At 44.5% G+C, this 19433-nt stretch overlaps 7 protein-coding genes across 7 annotated transcripts; 3 read left to right on the top strand and 4 right to left on the bottom strand.

Annotated features, from left to right (window-relative positions):
• Positions 1-241: 241 nt before the first annotated feature.
• I203_105517 (uncharacterized protein) lies at positions 242-2051 on the bottom strand (the record flags this gene model as incomplete). Its single annotated transcript, XM_019144674.1, has 5 exons — positions 242-305; positions 401-477; positions 615-1594; positions 1673-1737; positions 1807-2051. The coding sequence occupies 5 exons, from the start codon at positions 2049-2051 to the stop codon at positions 242-244; spliced, it is 1431 nt and encodes a 476-aa protein (XP_019006009.1).
• Positions 2052-2353: 302 nt separating this feature from the next.
• On the top strand, positions 2354-4256 carry I203_105516 (mitochondrial 37S ribosomal protein mS29; the record flags this gene model as incomplete). The annotated part of the gene is made up of 9 exons (XM_019144673.1): positions 2354-2444; positions 2518-2603; positions 2672-2743; positions 2812-2913; positions 2985-3096; positions 3167-3259; positions 3332-3611; positions 3699-3843; positions 3909-4256. The coding sequence occupies 9 exons, from the start codon at positions 2354-2356 to the stop codon at positions 4254-4256; spliced, it is 1329 nt and encodes a 442-aa protein (XP_019006008.1).
• A 372-nt stretch (positions 4257-4628) lies between these two features.
• I203_105515 (uncharacterized protein) lies at positions 4629-6861 on the bottom strand (the record flags this gene model as incomplete). The annotated part of the gene is made up of 7 exons (XM_019144672.1): positions 4629-4784; positions 4871-4966; positions 5039-5479; positions 5552-6069; positions 6193-6359; positions 6422-6490; positions 6560-6861. 7 exons carry the CDS (start codon positions 6859-6861, stop codon positions 4629-4631), a joined length of 1749 nt encoding a protein of 582 aa, XP_019006007.1.
• A 301-nt stretch (positions 6862-7162) lies between these two features.
• On the bottom strand, positions 7163-11108 carry I203_105514 (potassium/sodium efflux P-type ATPase, fungal-type; the record flags this gene model as incomplete). The annotated part of the gene is made up of 10 exons (XM_065517795.1): positions 7163-7309; positions 7390-7467; positions 7543-7749; positions 7812-8354; positions 8435-9583; positions 9652-9919; positions 9974-10183; positions 10238-10509; positions 10573-10688; positions 10802-11108. 10 exons carry the CDS (start codon positions 11106-11108, stop codon positions 7163-7165), a joined length of 3297 nt encoding a protein of 1098 aa, XP_065373099.1.
• Positions 11109-12029: 921 nt separating this feature from the next.
• Positions 12030-14789, top strand: I203_105513 (uncharacterized protein; the record flags this gene model as incomplete). The annotated part of the gene is made up of 9 exons (XM_019144670.1): positions 12030-12188; positions 12253-12260; positions 12317-12630; positions 12693-13106; positions 13158-13294; positions 13370-13464; positions 13518-13795; positions 13863-14209; positions 14283-14789. 9 exons carry the CDS (start codon positions 12030-12032, stop codon positions 14787-14789), a joined length of 2259 nt encoding a protein of 752 aa, XP_019006005.1.
• Positions 14790-15006: 217 nt separating this feature from the next.
• I203_105512 (uncharacterized protein) lies at positions 15007-17005 on the bottom strand (the record flags this gene model as incomplete). The annotated part of the gene is made up of 8 exons (XM_019144669.1): positions 15007-15313; positions 15373-15479; positions 15551-15629; positions 15691-15737; positions 15805-16281; positions 16362-16610; positions 16672-16758; positions 16835-17005. The coding sequence occupies 8 exons, from the start codon at positions 17003-17005 to the stop codon at positions 15007-15009; spliced, it is 1524 nt and encodes a 507-aa protein (XP_019006004.1).
• Positions 17006-17879: 874 nt separating this feature from the next.
• Positions 17880-19249, top strand: I203_105511 (uncharacterized protein; the record flags this gene model as incomplete). Its single annotated transcript, XM_019144668.1, has 5 exons — positions 17880-18194; positions 18252-18518; positions 18578-18791; positions 18851-18911; positions 18970-19249. The coding sequence occupies 5 exons, from the start codon at positions 17880-17882 to the stop codon at positions 19247-19249; spliced, it is 1137 nt and encodes a 378-aa protein (XP_019006003.1).
• Between the last annotated feature and the right edge of the window lie 184 nt (positions 19250-19433).

Here is a 19433-nt window from a genome sequence, read left to right as displayed (position 1 = left end):
ACTTCCTTATATTGTTTTACATCTCTTGACGCGTCACTCAGTATTGAATTGGGTAATGAGTAATTAGATATATGATGCATCATATATATTATAGTACATACAATTATGCGATATGGAGCATGACGTGGAAGAATGGTTTAATCCAGGGGAAAGGAAAATCTATAATGCCTGGTCAAACGGCAGAGAAACAAGAAGAAGCTGATGATGATCACGACGAAGAGGATAATTCCCAATCCTGCTCCTACTCAAACCTCTTATACGCGTGTTTCTCATATTCCTTGATTTTCGTTACTCTCTTCTTAGGTCTGCAGATCGAAGCACAATACGATAGATCAGTTTCCTGTACTCTCTCCTTTTTGGCTCTGAGTCCTGCGTGAGCAGATTGCAGAGACAAACTCACAAGACAGGTACTCTAGGTTCTATCAAAGCTCTTTTCTGTAAAGCCAAGAATCGATCTTTGAACAGATTACCTTCGGGCTGCGACAGAATGGGAACAACATATCAGGATCGGGTACATTTATCAAGAGTTCGACAATGATCAAGAAGTAAAGTAAAGTAGAACTCAGGTTCTTGGTCATCATGGTTTTTTTTTTTAATGTTCGCTTCAAACTCACTTTGACTTGTCTCAAACTTTCCGCCAAATCTTCACCTAATTGAACTTCTACTCTCTTCTTATTCAATCTATATTTACCAATCTTTTCACCTTCTTGTAAACCCATCTTTGCTTTCTGCTCTTTAGCCAATTTCGCAATTATCTCCTTTTCTTTTTGCTCTTTCATCTTCTTCTCCAATTCCCTCTTATAGGCAGCAACGCTTGATACCGATTTATGTAATTTTCTTTTTTCCAATTCTGCTTTGACAGCTTGTTGAGCCATCTTGGCCCTTAATGCCTTATTCCTCTGTGCTGTAGTCTTCCTCTTATTCTGTTTCTTCACCACCACTTCTCCCCCCTCTTCATCATCCGATTGATCATCTTCGTCAGATAGTTCACCTGGACCGACCGCCATACCTTCCGCAAATTCAGATGGAACCCAATTATTCCTTCTATTCTCCACTACCCCTCCCAACTCCTCCACCTTTTTCAGTTGCTCTTCCTCCCTCTTTAATAGATCAATCTCCTCCTGTAAAGCATCGTTGATGAGCGACTGGTGTGATTCCAAAGTGGGGTTATAAGATAATCCACCTTGAGGTATCTCGAGATGAACCCCATTTTCGACTTGACTATTCAAATAGATCTCTCGTGCTTTAGCTAACGTAGTTGGTACTTTGACGGTTTTCTTAATGATAGTCTCTTCTCCAAATCCACCTTTGACTACGATTTCTTCTTCCTGAGTTTCGGTCCATACGTCTTTTGTCAATTCGGATGGATCGATCTTACGTATATCGGCTGAGGAGATTCTGTCATCTGGATGAACGGCTGACCGTCTGGCGATTCGACGTAATCGTTCTTTCTCAGCTGAAGATATATGAGATTTCGACTTGGTTTTATTGTTGGAAGTAGAAGGCTTAGAAGTTAGCGATGGGACCGCTGATCTGTCGTTAAGGATTGAAAGGGATCGTAAGGGTTTATGGGCTCTTCTTGCCTTTTTTCCGACTATTACATGACAAGCAATGTTATTGTCAGCCAAGGTATCTTTGGCATGAATGACCGCTAATGTACAAACAGACATACCTTCAATATCGCCGACAACATCGACAGTGAACAGATCATTATTCGATTTCTGAGCAACCGGTCCACTATGTCAAATCATCTATTGTGTTAGCTAATTTGAGCTAGATAGCCCGTTACAGCAATCTCCAGCTCACCCAGTTACCCTCTCTTCCTCTCTTCCCCTTTCCAAAGCCCCCTCTTCAACCGTGATATCGATATTTTTCCTCCATGCTTTTTTGCCCTTCCTTGAGGATTGACCCAGAGTGGACGGAGCACCTATATTCACTTCGTTCGAAGGTGTCGCTTTGGCTTTTCCTTTTCCCTTCGCGGAGGAGGAAGAAGAAGAAGCAGGTCGCTCGTAGGGTTTGGTGCTGGCTTTTGATGTTTTGGTGGGTGCCATTGTGATCCTGAGTGTGTGATAGGATGTATATATTATCAATTCGAGATGGAAATATCTTGATTTTTGAAATCTTTGAACCGGTTACATGCAACATGCAAAAGCTATAATTGATAAACATTTTTTGAATATCTGATCAGGTCATTTTATCGTAATTTATCCCATTTTCACCTTTGACCTGACGAATGATCCGAAATCTCAAGAGTACAACTAGGACCATCCATCTACCAATCTGCAGGTCAACTACATCTACAAAAGCAAAGCAATCTATCATACTTTACTTCACCTCATAAACACAGAGCACAATGCGACCCATCATCAGATTCTCATCGACACCTCTATCGAGAGGTATATCGACCTCGGCACCTGTGTTGGCAGTAGCGAAGCCCAAGAAAGGTATGTATCTCTTCCCCCCCTTCTCTTCGCTTCTTGGCTAGAAAACATAGACTAACCCATCAGACATGTATAGCCGCAGCTGCATCCAAGGGGGGTAAACAAGGTTTCAACCAGAAGAAGAAAGACGCAGCGTCAGGTGGAAGTGGAGGAAGTGGTCAGGTAAGCTAACATGTTCGTGTCCATATCACATCACCTCAGCTTATTTTTCATTCTGAAAATTGTCATAGGCGACTATCGCGTTGAAATTCTCCATGTCCGGTCAACCACCTGACCTATCAGATCTAAAGCGATTGCAACCTGTAAGTTCACCAATTTTCTTCATTCCCGTACGAAAAATCTAGCTTATAATGTTGTATCGTTACTTAAGAGTAACTACAAATCTGAAAATGTCGGTAAATCAACTACCTTCACTAAAACGAGTTTCGATAAATTGAAAGTATTCGGATTATCAAAGAAAGTGGAGAGAGAGGTAAGCGAACAACTTTATCGTGTCTGCGTAGAACAGTGAAGCTGATCAGGGGTTTCCCCTATGATCGATAGTTAACTTCCAATGGTGGACCTGCCAGTGTGATACGACAATTGACGATAGATCTTTCAAAACAGCTGGATGGAGATAAAGGGAAATCAAGTAAAGATGCCAGATATGTCCTGAGTGAGTTGTTCTCCCTCGAGAGTCCTCAACTGAGGCATTCAGCTGACGAATTCCGTCTCATACAATGCAGCTGGAGAAAGAGGTAGTGGTAAATCCATGTTATTGCTCCAGTCGGTAGCATACGCTTTAGAGAGCGGGTGGATAGTCCTATTCAATCCAAAGGGTAAGTTGCTCGTTGAAAGGACATCCGATTCCGGTTGAGAATAATCAACTTATGCTTTTATTCCTTGCGCAGCTACTGAATGGACCAACTCATCTTCGCATTACATCTACGACTCCTCCACCCAGACATTCAACCAATGGCAGGCATCTCAACAGATCTTATCGACTTTATTATCGAACAACAAGGATAAATTGGATTCCATCAAGCTCACTGCCGACATAGATCTACCTCAAGGCAAGACCGCAGCCAAAGGATCCAAATTATCCGAATTAGTCTCGGTGGGAAGCAAAGATGATAGAGTTGCAACGCAGGCTTTGGATGCTGTCATGGGTGTTTTGGAACAGCAGACTCAGTGAGTGGAGCTTTCCCATTCACATCGATGAACATCAGTAAAAGTATCAATGCAGTACTGATTAAGCTTGTCTTCTTGGCTCTCCAGGTACCCTGTTCTTTGGGCAATCGACGAAGCTCAGACGTTATTCACCACCTCCAAATATCGCACTCCCGACTACACACCTATCGAACCATACCACTTATCAGCACCTAGATTAGCTTTAGATTTCATATCTGGTAGGAGATCATTTGTGGGTTTCTCAGGGCCATCGGCTTGTTCGTCTTCTTAGCTGATCTGTTGTGTCCAATATTTCAGGCCAAAGGAACCACCCTTTCTTCCCTTTCCCTATCTGACCCAACCAACCTTCCTTCTCCATCCCTCATCCAAGGTCTCACCCTGTCATCCACTCAGCCGCTCACACCATACACTCAACTCGATCCATACCATCTCTCCCACGCCTCTTCGAACCTCCAAAAAATCGAAGTACCCTACAAAATGTCTGATGTGGAGATATCAGGGATGTACGAGCTATTGGTCAAGAAAGGTTTAACGTCGGAGAACCAGTCAGATGAATTGTTCATGGAGTTGAAATCGTCAAGTGGAGATAACCCATATGAGTTGAAGAGGGGTTTGAACAGGTTAAGGGCGAGTTTGACTGTTTAGTAGTAGGAATGCAGAGGGTAGTATGCATTGATATAATGGTTCATCTCATGATTGTGACATGTGCAGTGTTAGGTGAGATCGTATCCCTGCTCAGATGATTGAGCGCATGACCCCCGTCTCGATAATCCGGGAATTTGGGTTGATGATTACATGTCAATCCGGTCATGAATTTTAAGGTGACTTAGCGATACTGATGCGATGATAGTGAAGATTCTAATTTTGACGATACATATGCGTATAAAAACAACAGATTCAAACCAATACATTCAATCTGACCTCTTCCACTAATCCCCTCTCACTCGCACATGATTGCTGGCTGCCCAAATCTTCATGAGATCACTCCAATAAGGCCAAAATCACTATCATTCTCTCTTACACTTTCCATTTTCTACCCAACACAACTACCCCAACCGCACCTACGAAACAACTGATCGCACATACCACGAATGTTTTCTTGAAACAGTGGGGGCCATAGCATTGGTCTGAAGGGTTTCCAGATTCGGGTACAGACAGGTATGCGTACAGGTACTATTTGTGTGATCATAAGCAAATCAGAGCACGCTGAAGATCATGAATCATACGACGAGTGATAAGAAGAAAGCGATCGTACTTACCGAATATACGACTGAACCCAAAGCAGCAAAATAAGAGATCATACCCCATGCTAAACCGAAATTCGTCGGTCCGTAATGATGTGATACGATAGCGGGCTATCGTGCATGAACAAAATATATCATTAGCAGTCTCACTCCTGGGCTTCGATTGATCGATAGATAACCCACGACAAGTGTAAATATCGCACCGTACATCGCTCCCGTCCCACCACTCAACACACTGAGATCTTCACCCTTACCACTCAGATAACCCGCAGACCAAGCGAACACCAATCCCAGCGTCGATCCTGCTATCGCAGCGAACGCAGATCTGCTCAACCTTACAGGTCTTTTCCTGATGAACAAATGCGAAGGTTGAGTGGGATCTCGTCGATGAGCAGGATTGGGCGTAGCAGTGAGAGGGGGTGCTAAGTAATCTGCTAGGACACCCGTGATCAGACGTGACAAGGTTGAGGTGAGCGATAAGAGGAAAACATGTTTGTTTCGTAATGCCAATGGACTCTGGTCGGTCGTTGTGACTAGGTTGACGATCAGAGAAGAAGGATTGAGTGATGTGGGTGGTAAGAGAGATGTTATGATTGATCCAACTGAAGCTACCACCATTTCTCCCTACCAACATGATCCACAGGTAACAGTCAGCATTCTGATACAAATTGACAGATCTAGTATGAGATCGCTCACAGGACCAATGATCAAAGCCAATAATAACCCAAAGGTCCAAAATCCTTTATAGTCCAAAACCAAATCTTTCGCCGTCCAACTATCTTTACCTTGTTCCATCATCTCTACCTCTTCCCAAGCAGCTTCAATACCACCAATCAACATTGGTGTCCTCTCGTCCAATCTCAAGAGCTGTCCTATACTCTCGCTCATCTCTCCTAGATCACTACCACTATCACTATCATCGCCCTCGTCGTAATCATCTGCGTGTTGACGAGATTCGATATCTTCAGGTAATTTGATTTCGCCAAATAACTCAGGTTGGGGTATAACTTTCATACATAACCATCCAAAAACGTTGATTGAAGGTGTGAGTATCCCCAAGAAAGCTAAGAATCTAGCTGGATCCAGGTCTGTTGAGCCTTCAGCTTGGAATATGGGTAATGAGGAGAATGACGAGAGGACTAGAGCTGACAGACCGATAAGTGATAGTGGGAGGGAAAGAGCTAGTGTAGGATGAGACGGGAATGATAAAGATGCTATAGGGAATAGGGAATGACGTGCGGGTCAGCTTCTTGTCAAGTCAAAACATAAAGTTCTTGAGACAATATTGGAGATATTCCGAACGTCAACCAAAACCAGAAGAGAGCCCAGGTACTTACCACAAGTCAAAGCTGCGAAGTATGATCCAACAGTAGCTGCACCAACTAAAAAATATGCTGCTGTGAGAAGCAAGTGAACGAAGGGAGTATCGGGCGTAGCTTTCCTGAGTATCTCTGAGAAAGATTGATAGCCTATTACACCAAGACAGGCAGATACAAGAGAACCACTATATACTTCATCAGCTTACCTTACTTGTTTCTAACATTAAAAGGGAGAAAGAGGACATACGTTCTCGGACCATGTTTATCGGTCAATGCTCCCAGTGGAGCTGCACAGAGATATACACCCAGTATACCTCTACATACTCTCATCGTCAGCATTCTTAATAGTCAGTCAAATGAGGGAAAGATGGTGATTATGACATACCCTACTACAATCGTTTGAGCCTGTGTACCATCCAATTCCAATAACTTGGCCACTACAGGTCCGTAGGTCCCCCAGCAATATACCCCATTGGCAGTCACTGCGCTGACAGCTATACTAAAGCATGTCAAGGCTATTTGAAGTGGCCGAGGTAAGTCCAAAGATAGTATCTGTCGTTTCCAAGATCGTTTGGAACGTAGTATAGCGGGGACGTCAGGTGGGTCGAGGGGTGTCATAGGTGGTGGAGGTTGGGGTTCGTCCTCATAGTGGGTGGTAGATGGATGTAAGGGTGGCGAGGAGGACATGATGATGGTAGATAGGATCACCTCACGATACCTGTGGAAAGGTAGAAATGTCACAGAATAGAGAGAGGAAAGGAATAAAGATGATCACGATCAACGAGATAAGGTTGGCGTTGTAACCGATAACCGTGGTCTCCCGATGATCTCACTACTCGTACAACCATGTCAAAATCAAAAGTACACTCATATAATCCAATTGTTCAATGCATTTCAATTAATGATTATTTACTTGTAGATATCCATTTGCATATTCACTACATGAAATCCCACATCGCATCCTCCTGACATATCATTCAACCTAAACCTAAACAGGAGCAATGGTGGTCTCCATCTTTAAAGTCTTATCGGATGGCCCTCTAGAGGGTGCGGGGACTTGGGTTCTCCTGAAGTAAATCCTCTTACACCATTTGTAAAACTCTGTACATCCTAAATAGACGAAGATCATTCCGAACTGATAAAATCATAACCGTGCCGTATAAGCAAGAGGCATGAAAAAGGTCAAGCTGTAGCTGTAAATCGGATAGTACTCACAACAATACCCCATTCCCATTTCAAAGCGCCGTGTAAAAATACTTTATTGTTGATCACTGGGATGTAGACCACGGGGAACTACAAATGTACAATATCATTCAGCATAGATATTATCATGTTTGGCTGTTGCCAATGCAGATGAGGATAACTTACTGTACCGAGGGCCAGAACGAATACAGACCAGAGCAAGACCTTGTTATCTTTCAAGTCAACTTGCATGATACTTTTACTGAAATGTTTGCATTCCAATCCGTGAATCATCAAGATGATGACCAAAGTTGAGAAACATGTCGCTCGGGCTTGAAACACAGGATCGCAGATTTCAGAATCACCTTCATTACAATATCTACCCAGGTCTCCCTATTCAATTCGATAACAGATAATCAGTATGGTCCTTCTTTTCTCTTACCGATTGTACTCACTGGGAAGTAACCCCAAAGGACAATCACGAAATTGACCAAAGCCAAAGAGCCCATCAAAACTCCATAGAACACTAGATCAACGTAGAATTCAAGAGTGAAAATTTGATGGAAAGACGTAGGCGGTTGATCCATCGCATCCGCAGCAGTAGGTTCCAGCCCAAGTGCCAAAGCTGGTGGTCCAGCTGCAAGTGTGTTGATCCATAATGCAGCAACGGCAGAGAGGGGGAATACAGATTGCCCGTTCTCATCTTTGAATGCCAAGCCGATCAAGAGTACGATTATTTCGGACACGTTACCAGTTAAGAGATAAAGCAAGAATTTAGCCAAGTTTTTGAAGACTGATCGTCCTTTTCGGATAGCTCGAATGATTGTACTGAAATTATCATCACTCAGAACGATTCTTGAGGATTGTTTGGCGACGTCCGATCCGGTTCCCATTCCCACGCCAACGTCTGCCCGTTTCAACGCGGGAGAATCGTTCACTCCGTCTCCGGTCATTACAGTCTTCTGGCCTCTTCGGTGAATAGCATCTACCATTCGGACCTTTTTATCATAAGACGAACATCAGTCTCAGTCCCAGTCTCAGTCTTAGCTACCATACAGATAAAGGACTCCCAACTCACCTTAGTCTCCGGAGCACATCTAGCGACGACCAAAGGTAGTTCAGGCAATTTGTCGACCTCTTCGTCGCTTAGCGCATCGAACTGTTGACCGGTCATTACGGCTTCCTTGGAGTAAGCCTTTTCCAAAATCCCAATGTTGAGTGCAATGGCAGTAGCAGTAGCAGGATGATCACCTGTCAACATTCTCGGTGTGATACCAGCCCGAAGGCAATCCGCAACGGCACCTGGAGATTCCTTTCTTGGGGGATCGAAGATACCAGCCAAACCTAAGAAGGCGAAATCATTTTCGAATTGGTCTCTAGGCATCGCTTTGACTTCATCGGCAGATCCGGATGGTAATCTTCTACCGCACAATGCTAAGACTCTAAGACCTTGGGCAGCCAAAGCATCGACTTTAACCATGATATCTTTCTTTCGTTCGTCTGTCAAAGGTTCACCGTGTACCGTAGTACAAAGCTCAAATACTCGCTCAACGGCACCTTTAAGGAAGCATTGTACGTGAGCTTCCTTATTATCATCCGGAACGAATCGGTAGGCGATTGACATTCGTTTGACGGTAGAATCGAAAGGGTGTTCGATGATTTGCTCGTAGTGTCCTCTTGAGCCTGCGATGGGAGGTCGACCACTATGTCCCGATCGGACTGATTCGGCTCGCTGAGGATGGGGTCTAGAATGGGTTAAGAAAGGTTTACCATGCCCTAATTTATGAGCTGCAACTTGTAAAGCGATTTCCGTTGGATCTCCGTTGGCTTCCCAATTACTCTCGTTGTCCGCTGGTCGAGATAGAGTAGCTTGATTGCACAGTGACGCGCAAAGGGCTAAATTTTTGAGCCCTAATTCCAGTTCGTCCACCAGGATGACTTGTTCTTGCAAATCGAGTTCTTGACTGTCAGGATCGTTTTCAGGTGTAGAGTCTCCGGAAAGCTGTTTTTGGGGTTTTCGCTTCAGGTCAAGGACTGCGCCACCGGGTGAAATCTCTTCGCGGTCGGATCGAATTTCGCCTCGAGGATAGAAGGGGTCAGAACCAGTTTCGAACGAGTAGGCTTGGCCTCGTCGAGTATTGATTGGTGCAGATTCGTTGGCTCGTGGATCAAGTGCGGGAACCCAGAATTTTCGAACGACCATTCGGCCAACAGTAAGTGTACCGGTCTAAGAATGGTTCGAAGTTCATTAGAACGATATACTTTCATGCTCGAAACTGACCGGTTGAAACTTACTTTGTCAGAACAGACGTTTTCCACGCCAGCCAAAGCTTCGATCGCATCCATTCGCCTCACCAGTGCGTTTCGGTTAGCAAGATCGGTCGATGCCCGAGCTAGCGTCAGACTGACTACAGCGATCAGAGAAGCAGGTAAAATTGATACAGCAGCAGCTACAGCGTATGTGGCGACAGATAGGGGGACATTTTTGAATCCGGTTGAAGCGACGACGATGATAGCGATGAGGATTGCACATCCGAGGAGGAAATAAGCGAGTTTATTCAGTCTATGAATCGATAAATCAGTATCAATCAGCAAATTATTGACAGGTATGACTTACTTGATTTGCAATGGCGTGGTCTCGGCGACACCCATAATGACTTTGAATTTATACCAGTAAGCTGCAAATCCGGTATCGGTCTTCTTGGCCTTTGATTCGAGGGCTTGAGCGATTTTGCCAATTTCGGTATTCATACCCGTCGTGGTGATAACTACTCGGGCTCTTCCTTTTGTGACTTGGGCACCAGAGAAGACCATACTGAGCCGATCACTATATGTTCAAGTCAGCATCTGGTCTTTTGTAAGACTAGATAGATTTACTGACCCAACGGGACAATCCTCTTCGTCGACAGGATCCGATTGTTTAGCCACAGGCAGAGATTCACCCGTCAAGAAAGCTTCATCACATTCCAAATTACTACAATGACCTTCAAGTACTCGACCATCGGCAGGAACGATATCACCATTCTTGAGCAGAACCAAATCACCGGGAACCACTTCTTCAACGGCGATCACCTTGGTTGTACTCTCTCGGCCATCTGAAGATCGGACAACAGTAGCTTGGGGTGCACCAACCGATTCAAGATTTGCTACCGTCTATATTTGAGGAATTCCATGGTCAGTACGAATTTTTGAACACTTTGGATAATGCTTACTCACCTTTTCAGCTTGCCATTCCGTGTATGTTCCTACGGTGACATTCAATACGACTAAAGCACCAATAACACCACCACTGATCCAATCCATTGTACCAAATGAGACCGCCATCGCAGCGACTATACAGTTCATGAGATGTGTGGTCAGTTTGGCAAACGCTGATCTGGTGATAAATTCCGCCTTTGTGAAACAAATCTAAGAGATTGATCCATAAGCGTCCAAAGGTACTCACTCAAAATGACCGTCATGGCATTCCCGATCTGTCGAAGTACGATATTGAAAATACTGGGCTTCTTGGGTGGTTTCAACCTGTTTGGTCCATGTTGTTCTAATCTCTTCTGTACATCAGATTCCGATAAACCTTTGTTGGCATTCGCTCCAAGGGCATCTAGGACTTTTTGTGATGGAGCTGTATGAGGTTTGAACGGTAGTGATTGGGATGTAGCTGTCGCTCCCGTATCGGCTCGAGAGATCCCTTTCTCAGCATTACTACTATCGAGATTGTTGTTCGTCTTTGTCATATATTTCTCTGTTGTCATCATATATTATACGATTGATTGGTCCTGATTAGAAGAAAAGAGAAAAGAGAAAGAGAAAGAAAAAGGGGATAAAACCCCTTTCGATCATCAAGTTCACATCTATATATATCATTTCCATATCGACCGGTGGCTGGGAACTCAGTGTTGTAGCATCATTTCCGGACCGAAGAAATATGTGTATGAATATAATTTTGCCATGAGTGCCAAGAAGCCAAGCTTGAGTAAATGGGTAAGCCTTATGACATAAACAAGTGAATCCAAATTGTTATCAGACTATATTTGGCTTCAACCTCTGATGATCCGCCGCGATCAAAGCCTGAAAAGTCTCAGGAGGATAGATAAGATGGGTATCCAGAATAAACTCTTGGCACGTTCAACAACGCACGGTGGTAAATCTCATTGGGTAATCGAGCAGAAGGAAACCACGAGTCCGGGCATAAAGAGGGGTTGGAGGTCTTGGCATCTCGTACAACGTGTGATGCTGTTCTTCTGGACCGAGTGGAAAGGATCGTATACAAGCATAGGAAAGTATTAGCGGGCCCTCGGTGGCCTTTCAAGCGGCATATGGCCAGGGGAAAGAAAGTGAGATGGATGACGTAGACAGTTGGGTTCCTGGCAATGACGAGGTTTCGATTCTTGGCATCAGCTGCGGAACAAGGGGGGACTGCCGGAAGAACAGAGAGGGCTCCCGATTGACCAAATCAGGCTCATACTTTGCTGGAATTATCAGTCTCACCGGTCCACAACCCACTTCGGCGATGCCCGCAGAAGTATCCAGCATCATGACCTTTCGCCGAGCTGAGATTCTGCGATGTACGAGTATCGGGTAAACAAATGATTTGTCGTCTAGAAATAGAACCAGATCACTCAATCTCGAGTGGTATATGGGTTCATGAGCTCACATAGATAAAGCAGCTGGAAATGGAGTTTCCCGAAAGTGGACCGTCAAGAATCGCCACCACTCCCCGATCAGATCAGATCAGCAACGGGAACCCAACTTCGGCGGACAAGGGGAAAAGAAAGGCGGACGGTCAACACAGACCAAAGAATTTACAGGCTTGTGATAGATGTAGGACTAAGGTGAGTAGCTCGAATCTCAAGGCTGAGGTATTATGTTAATCGTTGCGTCTACTTCCTGTGACAGAAAACGAAGTGAGCTCGGTATCTTTCGATAAATAAGAATATACCATGTTCTGATTAGATTTCAGGTGTGAACCTCTAGACACCCGACGAGACTTATGTCAAGCATGCAACTCTGCCTCTCTTACATGTACCTTCGACCTACCTTTAACGGCTTCACGGACGAAGCGTATACGAAATGGACTATATCAGTCTCATGGATCAATTTGGTCAATGGACGATACCGCACGTAGTCCGAGAGGTTTGGAACACAATGACGAAAGGATGATGTACATGGATAGGGCAGACAGCGAGTTGAGGCAATCTACTCCTACTGTTATACCTAGAGCTAGGAGTGTATTGGGCTTGACACCTTTGAGGGCGACGTCCACACGGAGAGAAGGTAATTTCCCCCCGTCCGTCCGTGATACCACGCATCCATGCTAATCCCATTTTCCATTGCAGGTCCAACTTCGATATCCTATATCCTCCATTCGACTCCAACACTACCAATAGCCTATCTTGCAGAGTACGATGAACACCACAATCTATCCATGATTCTAACGCCCCCTGACTCGGGGAATGGTTATATGCAAGTCACTACTGCTAATCGTCCTTCTTCAGATTCTTCAGAGCCTCCATCCCATGTCATCGAAGCCCTCAGATCACCAAGTTGGACAGAGCTGGTCAATCGACTGGTGGAGACTTTCTTAGTGCACGTTAGTTCGCTGATACCGATTGTCACAAGGGAAGATATGCCCGAGGTCACTCAGACTCTGTGTCATGCGATGGCTGCGGTCGCGGCTGCTAGGCGTAATTGTCCTAAAGAGATATTCGATTGTCTAAATTATATAGTCGCACGGGAGATGCATGAACAAGGTGAGTTCGCTGTCCAGGGAACAAATTGGAACTGATATTCGTTTCATCTAGATACGTTGAGTGATCAAAGTCGTCAAAGCGTCCAAACGCTTCTAGTTACTTGCTTGGTCGATGAGCTAGCGCTGCAAAGTGGGGCGGCGGCATCAGAAAGTGTATCACGGACGAGACTGGCTGGAGCTATCAGATTGGTAAGTGCCTCGAACCCTTACGGTCGAGCTCCTTCCTTTGCATGGAAACGAATCAAGCTCACGATGATTGACTAGGCACAAGATCTTTCGATGGACCAGTCGGACACAGGATATCCTGATGCCGAAGCGGATCGTAGGATATGGCAATGCGCGGTCATTCTGGATCAGTGGTCAGTATTTCGTATTCTCACTCACCTCACATAAGAGGCTCATGAATCTTTAGGAACGCAGCACGTACAGGCGTTCGACCTATAATACCGTCCCAATCTCTACCATCTGATGTTTCCGATATACCTGGCAGGAGGGAAAATACGTTCTTTCATCACCTGTTCACACTTACCCTTATTCTTTCGGATATCCTGATCAAGATATATGGGCCTATTGGTATCAACCGGACAAAGAACCAGGAAATACAGGACATTCGGGTCAAATTGTTGAGGTGGAAAGAGGAATTACCTCCTATTTTGACTTTCAATGGGGCTTGGTCTAGCTTACCTGCAGGTAAGACATATTTCCAATTCTTTTACCTTCTATATTGTCACTCACCTCTGCGGTTGAATTGATTTAGGCATCCTATATCTCTTGCATACGACTGTCACATTTCTTTTTTACCGACCTTTTATGCGTTGGTCATTCATTTGCCCGTCTCACATTGAGTTATCGCTCGACATCCCAGTGTGGGTAAATCTCAACCCAGCTACGAGACACGCACTGGAATGGGCAACGAACCAAGATGAACTTTGCGATTTACTACTTTTCGGTCCATACGCCTTGGGTCTCATGGGTCTGGTCCAATATCACTCATACGCCAGGCGCAGAGAATGGGATGGTGTAGTTATATTGGAGAAATTCAGAGAAACTACCAATAGATGGATAGAAGGTTGGGGAGAAGGTAGAATGCCTTTACAGAGTGCTGTGAGTAATTGTATCTCATCCGGTACAACGGTCATTATCATGATATGTGCTGATTCTGGAATGCTTGGTATAGCAACTACAAGTAATATCCTTATTGTATTCCTGCGCTCAGAAAGCCTCACAAGAGGGATTCACATCTTACGACCCAGTTGATACCTCCCGAAGGGGATTGAATCCCATTCCAGGGGTTTTAAATAGATTACCAGAAACGGTTGTTCACGGGGTAACATTTTTAAGAGATCCGACTCACCCTAAAGGAGGTGTCTTGGTAGCTACCCAAAAGGCCGCTATGGAGATTAAGGATCTGCCGCCGGATACAGTCATTATTGGTCGTCATCCCAATCCTGGTTCTGCGCAATTACCTGATTTATCGGCTATATTGGGTTCAGCACCGACTACTACCAACCTATCTTCCTCTTCGGGGCTACAAGCTGTATCATCATCAAACATTTCGTTCAATACGGCGAACATGAACATGAATACCGCGGGTGATGGAGGGATTACGATGTCAACGCCAGGTTGGGATGCTATTGTGTCTAATTTGAACTACCCATTAGGTAGTAATCCGGATGCGAATTGATATAGGGATGTATTCTATCGTTGTATATAATCAATGAATGATGTCCCATCCGATTGAATCAGCATGACATACGATAGTCAAGTCATACCGCTTGCTTCAAACCCCAATGATAATCATTCTACACGGTATTGGAACGTGCATAACAAAACAATTGGACTGTCAAGAGCGAGCTACACCCAAATGGAGATCTATGTTATGATTCAAGATGCTATTTACTTTAAAGAGTATACCTAAATTCCAATAGTTCTTTGTCCGTTTTGTCCTGATATCTCTCTGGATTCTCAATAATCGGGATATCCGTATGACCTTCTCCGGCCAACTTCTCTGCTGACTCGACCGATCCATTACCTTCGATCGGGTTGGCATTTTTGTTTCCACCACGAGCTAATCTATCTCGTCGTTTGTTCTCTGCTATGTACATAAATCTCAAAGCGATGGAACCGGCAGAAGCGAACACCATACAGACTATAACGGCGATCCATGTTGATCGATATTTGATAGGTTTTTCTTGAGCGAAAACGAGACTGAAAAGTGACATTTCATCAGCAAGTCGTTTTCGTAGATGTGATCAAACATGACTTACTACGACGCAACGATGTTACCGACATTGTAACCTACAAAAATGAATCCCGAAGTAACTCCTTTTTTGGTGGCTCCTGCTGTGTTTGCTGAAGCCAAAGATAGGAGAAGCTGTGGATGGAGATGGGGCAATTAGCATGTGTAATACAGGTTCATATTTACTTGAATGAGATTAGACTCACGACGTAAGGAGCACCGAAACTTGCTACCAGGTAATAACCAATCAATGGACCGACAGTGGGATGCCATGGTGCAAGCCATCTGACCCGTCCGAAACGTGATCAGCAAATAGCTGCAAGAGCATTAGGACAATAACACTCACACTACCAAAGCACCGACTACTACAGGTATACAACTAACAGGAAGCAACTATGATGTCCAATCATCAGCCATGATCTTACAATTTTGTCGAATCAATCGAAACAAGGGAACTCACCAAAGTCCTTATATTCTTATACTTATCAGCAAAGTACGAAAAGAAAGCAATGGTGACAACGGTAACGAAACCACCAGGGACAAGTAACGCAGTAGATTGTAAACTGCTATATCCAAAACCAGAAATGATCCTTGCACCGAAAGCAGTCACTGAACCATTGCAAATGTAAATCGCTGCTCCCATTAAAAGGTATAACCAAGACTTGATGTCTAACACAGCTTCGAGTATTTGTCGGGGTTTGATTGTCTGTTGTGTATTTCCCCATGGGTTCTCTTCGAACCTCTTGATCAGAATCTGTTTCTCCTCTTCGGTGAAGTATCGACCTGGTTTTAGGGGGGAATCAGGTATGAAAAAGTAGATGACGAAACCCCACGCGATAGTTAGAGATCCGCAGAAGTAGTACATTGATTTCCAAGGGTGAGAACCGCCTGTCTTGCCTAGACCGATATTGATCAATGCTGAGAACATACTGAAAACCTATTTCACGAAATTATCGCAATCAGCTAAGTACATTTACTTTACAACGAGGGGAGGGGAGTGGGGCATGTAATACGTACACCGGTGGCGGAATAGAAGAAACCGATTCGTTTAGCTTGTTCTTGAGGTTTCCACCATAGAGCACAGACAGCTACGAACGCTGGGGATACGGCTGACTCGACGAAGCCCAATATCACTCTTTGAGCAACGAAGCCAGGGTAGTTGTGGCATACCACCGTAAGGATACAGACTAATCCCCAGATCACCACGCAGACAGCAGCCGTTTTAGCAAGGGGGAGTCGAGCGAATAAGAGACCCATGGGTAAGACCTAAACCATCATCTATCAGCTACGTAGCAAGGCATATAGAAGATGGTAGAATAACGCTCACAGCAACGATATATCCATAATAAAAGGCAGCCGTAGCTGTACTGTACCGAGTAGTATATGTGACACCGTTGATCGTTCGTGTCAGGTCCTATTCATCATACAAATATCAGTTATGTGAACATGTGAATAGGAGTGAAGTGTGAGTGAAGTGAGAATACACTCACAAGGTCTTTGAGAATACCATAAACAGCCGCGGTACCCAAAACGGACTTGTCGTAATATTGCAGACCATAAGTGATCAACATGATGGGTAAGAGCAATCGATCGATCTTTCGGACTACCCTCTTCTCGGCTTCTCGGAGGCGTGCAGCCTCACTTGAATCGACTGAGCTCATTCCTGGAGTTGAGCGAAGTGCGACGCTTCGAAGATTCTATATTCTTGTAAAAGTGCTTTTTTTAAGGTCCCGCAGATATGACTGAATGGTCGGCCGGTTTGCCCAATCGGTTCCTCGTCTTTTCTCAAGGAGGGTTTACGAGTCTTGATCACTACGTCTCCTTTATATGCCACGCTTCTGAGACGTTACGTCTGCTCAAATCAAATGAAGTACCAAAAAATTGGATAACCACAAGTATGAAAACATAGATTAGTTGAGATTGCGCTATTCCGATCGACCATCCGGATCTGAACACGGAGCTGATTTTGCATTTTTCATGTCCTTCTTTGGTTGGTGGAGGTCATACAGAATTACGTTTGACTCGCTCTGCTCACGCTTATGACATACACATTCATTTCTGCACAGACAGGAACAGAAAGCACGAGCTCAGGGAAATCCGCGATTTACCCTCTACCAAAACATTTGATAACAATTCGGAGCTCGGATGAACGAGATATTGCGTCTACAAGTGGCATATCCTCACATCCGAGATGCGAAGATCACCACATATATGCTTATGAAGGATGCATCCGGACCTGCGAAAACATCATTTGTAACAATCGGCAATTTGTAAATAGAGCTAGAGACGATGATGAACATGGCGTGCTGCTCTCTTCCTTGTGTAGAAGTCATCCCACGAGGGAAACTCTCGGAGAGGGATTTGTGGAACCATGTTGTCGGAAGTGGATTTTCGTAATTATTTCAGATATGCGTTGTAGGAAATGATATCGAGGTATAAAAGTCTGTCAACCATTTCTGCGGAGTGGGACAGATAAAGTATTTCTGTATACATATGTACTTACTGAAGATCAAGTCATATCGTCCTTCCTGCAAAATGGCCATCTCCTACCCAATTCCCAAATGGGATCGACCCGCTCCAACCTCAGCCGACCTAAATTGGGCGGACCTTACTGAACTTCCACTCGACCTGTTCGATGCCCCAGAGGGTAAATTGGAACTAGTCAGGAGGGTGAAGCACGCATTAGAAGTTGAAGATTTAGGCTTTTGGTCAGTTACTAATACAGGTTTCTCGGAAGAGGAGATCGAACATCAATTCGCAATTGGACAAGCGTTCTACAACCTGCCGTTGGAAGAGAGGAAATCAAATAGTATTGACGCTAAGAATGGAGGCTACTTGGGCTATAGAGCGGTGAGTGCTCCTTAGAGAATATAGATTGCAATGTAAGCTAAATTTGCGAGTCATCAGGCGTACGAAAGGACAATTAACGGAACGGACGTATTGGACAACATGGAATTACTCAATGTACCGAAATACACTAAAGATTTCGCCAATACCCCAAGACATGAAATCATAAAAGCTCATGAAGCTGAAATATCCGATTTTCACAGAAGATGTTGGTACGATGTCGCCAGAAAGCTGTTCATCCTTTTTGCTCTGGCGTTGGAATTGCCAGAAAATTATTTTGTGGACAGACATGATTATGAGAAAGTCAGCCAGGATCATTTGCGATACGTGAGTACCCTTTTTCCTGTATATGAATCATTGGGACTGATAAATAAATCCTGTGGTAGATGATGTACCATCCTAGATCTGAAGAAGATGATGCGAAGTGTAATAATCTCTGGTCATGGGCGCATACAGATTATGGTTCTTTGACTTTACTTTTCTCGCAAACTGTTTCTGGGCTTCAAGTGAAGTTTGCAGATGGCACTTATAGAGATATCAAACCTAAGAAGGGATCAATAGTGGTAAATGTTGCTGATACATTGAGCTTCATGACGAAGGGTGAGTTTGACAGTTCAGCCAGAACGAGCAAAAAGATTTCTGATCAGGAATGATCATAGGTTACTTAAGGAGTACCATCCACAGAGTTACCAGACCACCACCAGATCAAGCTCACATCCAGTAAGCCAGCTGCCACCCAACCACCTCCCGCTTCTAAGCTGACCCTTTACACTTCCAGCCGAATTGGTGTCTTATACGGCTGTCGGCCAAATGACGATGTGCCTGTCGTCGTTGCTCCCTCACCACTACTCGAACGACTAGGTTATCTGACACCTGAAGATAAAGTTGCTGATGAGAAGAACGCAGTTACGGCAGGGGAATACGTAGCAGCTCGGGTCAGAGCAGTACACGGTGCCAACACTTATGGTAAGGCCCCCGGAACGAAGTTCAAGCATGGCAATCTCGAGGTATTGGAAAACTTCGGTGAAGTCAAGAACGGCTCGGGGGTTTCTATTTGATTGTTCTTTAGAATTTGTAGTCTCCATATCGCTTTGCATGTATCCAGTATGTCTCCGAATGAAAGATAGTCGTCATTTCCCGATAGGGCAACTCGAATTCGAGGAAGTCAGTCTGGACCTTCAAGGACTACTGTGGAATTTAAGCCAATTCGTCAATTTGGGACTTGTACTTCTATGCTATATC

Source organism: Kwoniella mangroviensis (genome assembly GCF_000507465.2).
Source record: "Kwoniella mangroviensis CBS 8507 chromosome 1 map unlocalized Ctg02, whole genome shotgun sequence".
NCBI classification, from domain to species: domain Eukaryota; kingdom Fungi; phylum Basidiomycota; class Tremellomycetes; order Tremellales; family Cryptococcaceae; genus Kwoniella; species Kwoniella mangrovensis.
The sequence above is the reverse complement of the archived record's forward strand: the minus strand, read 5'-3'. Positions and strand labels throughout refer to the sequence as shown.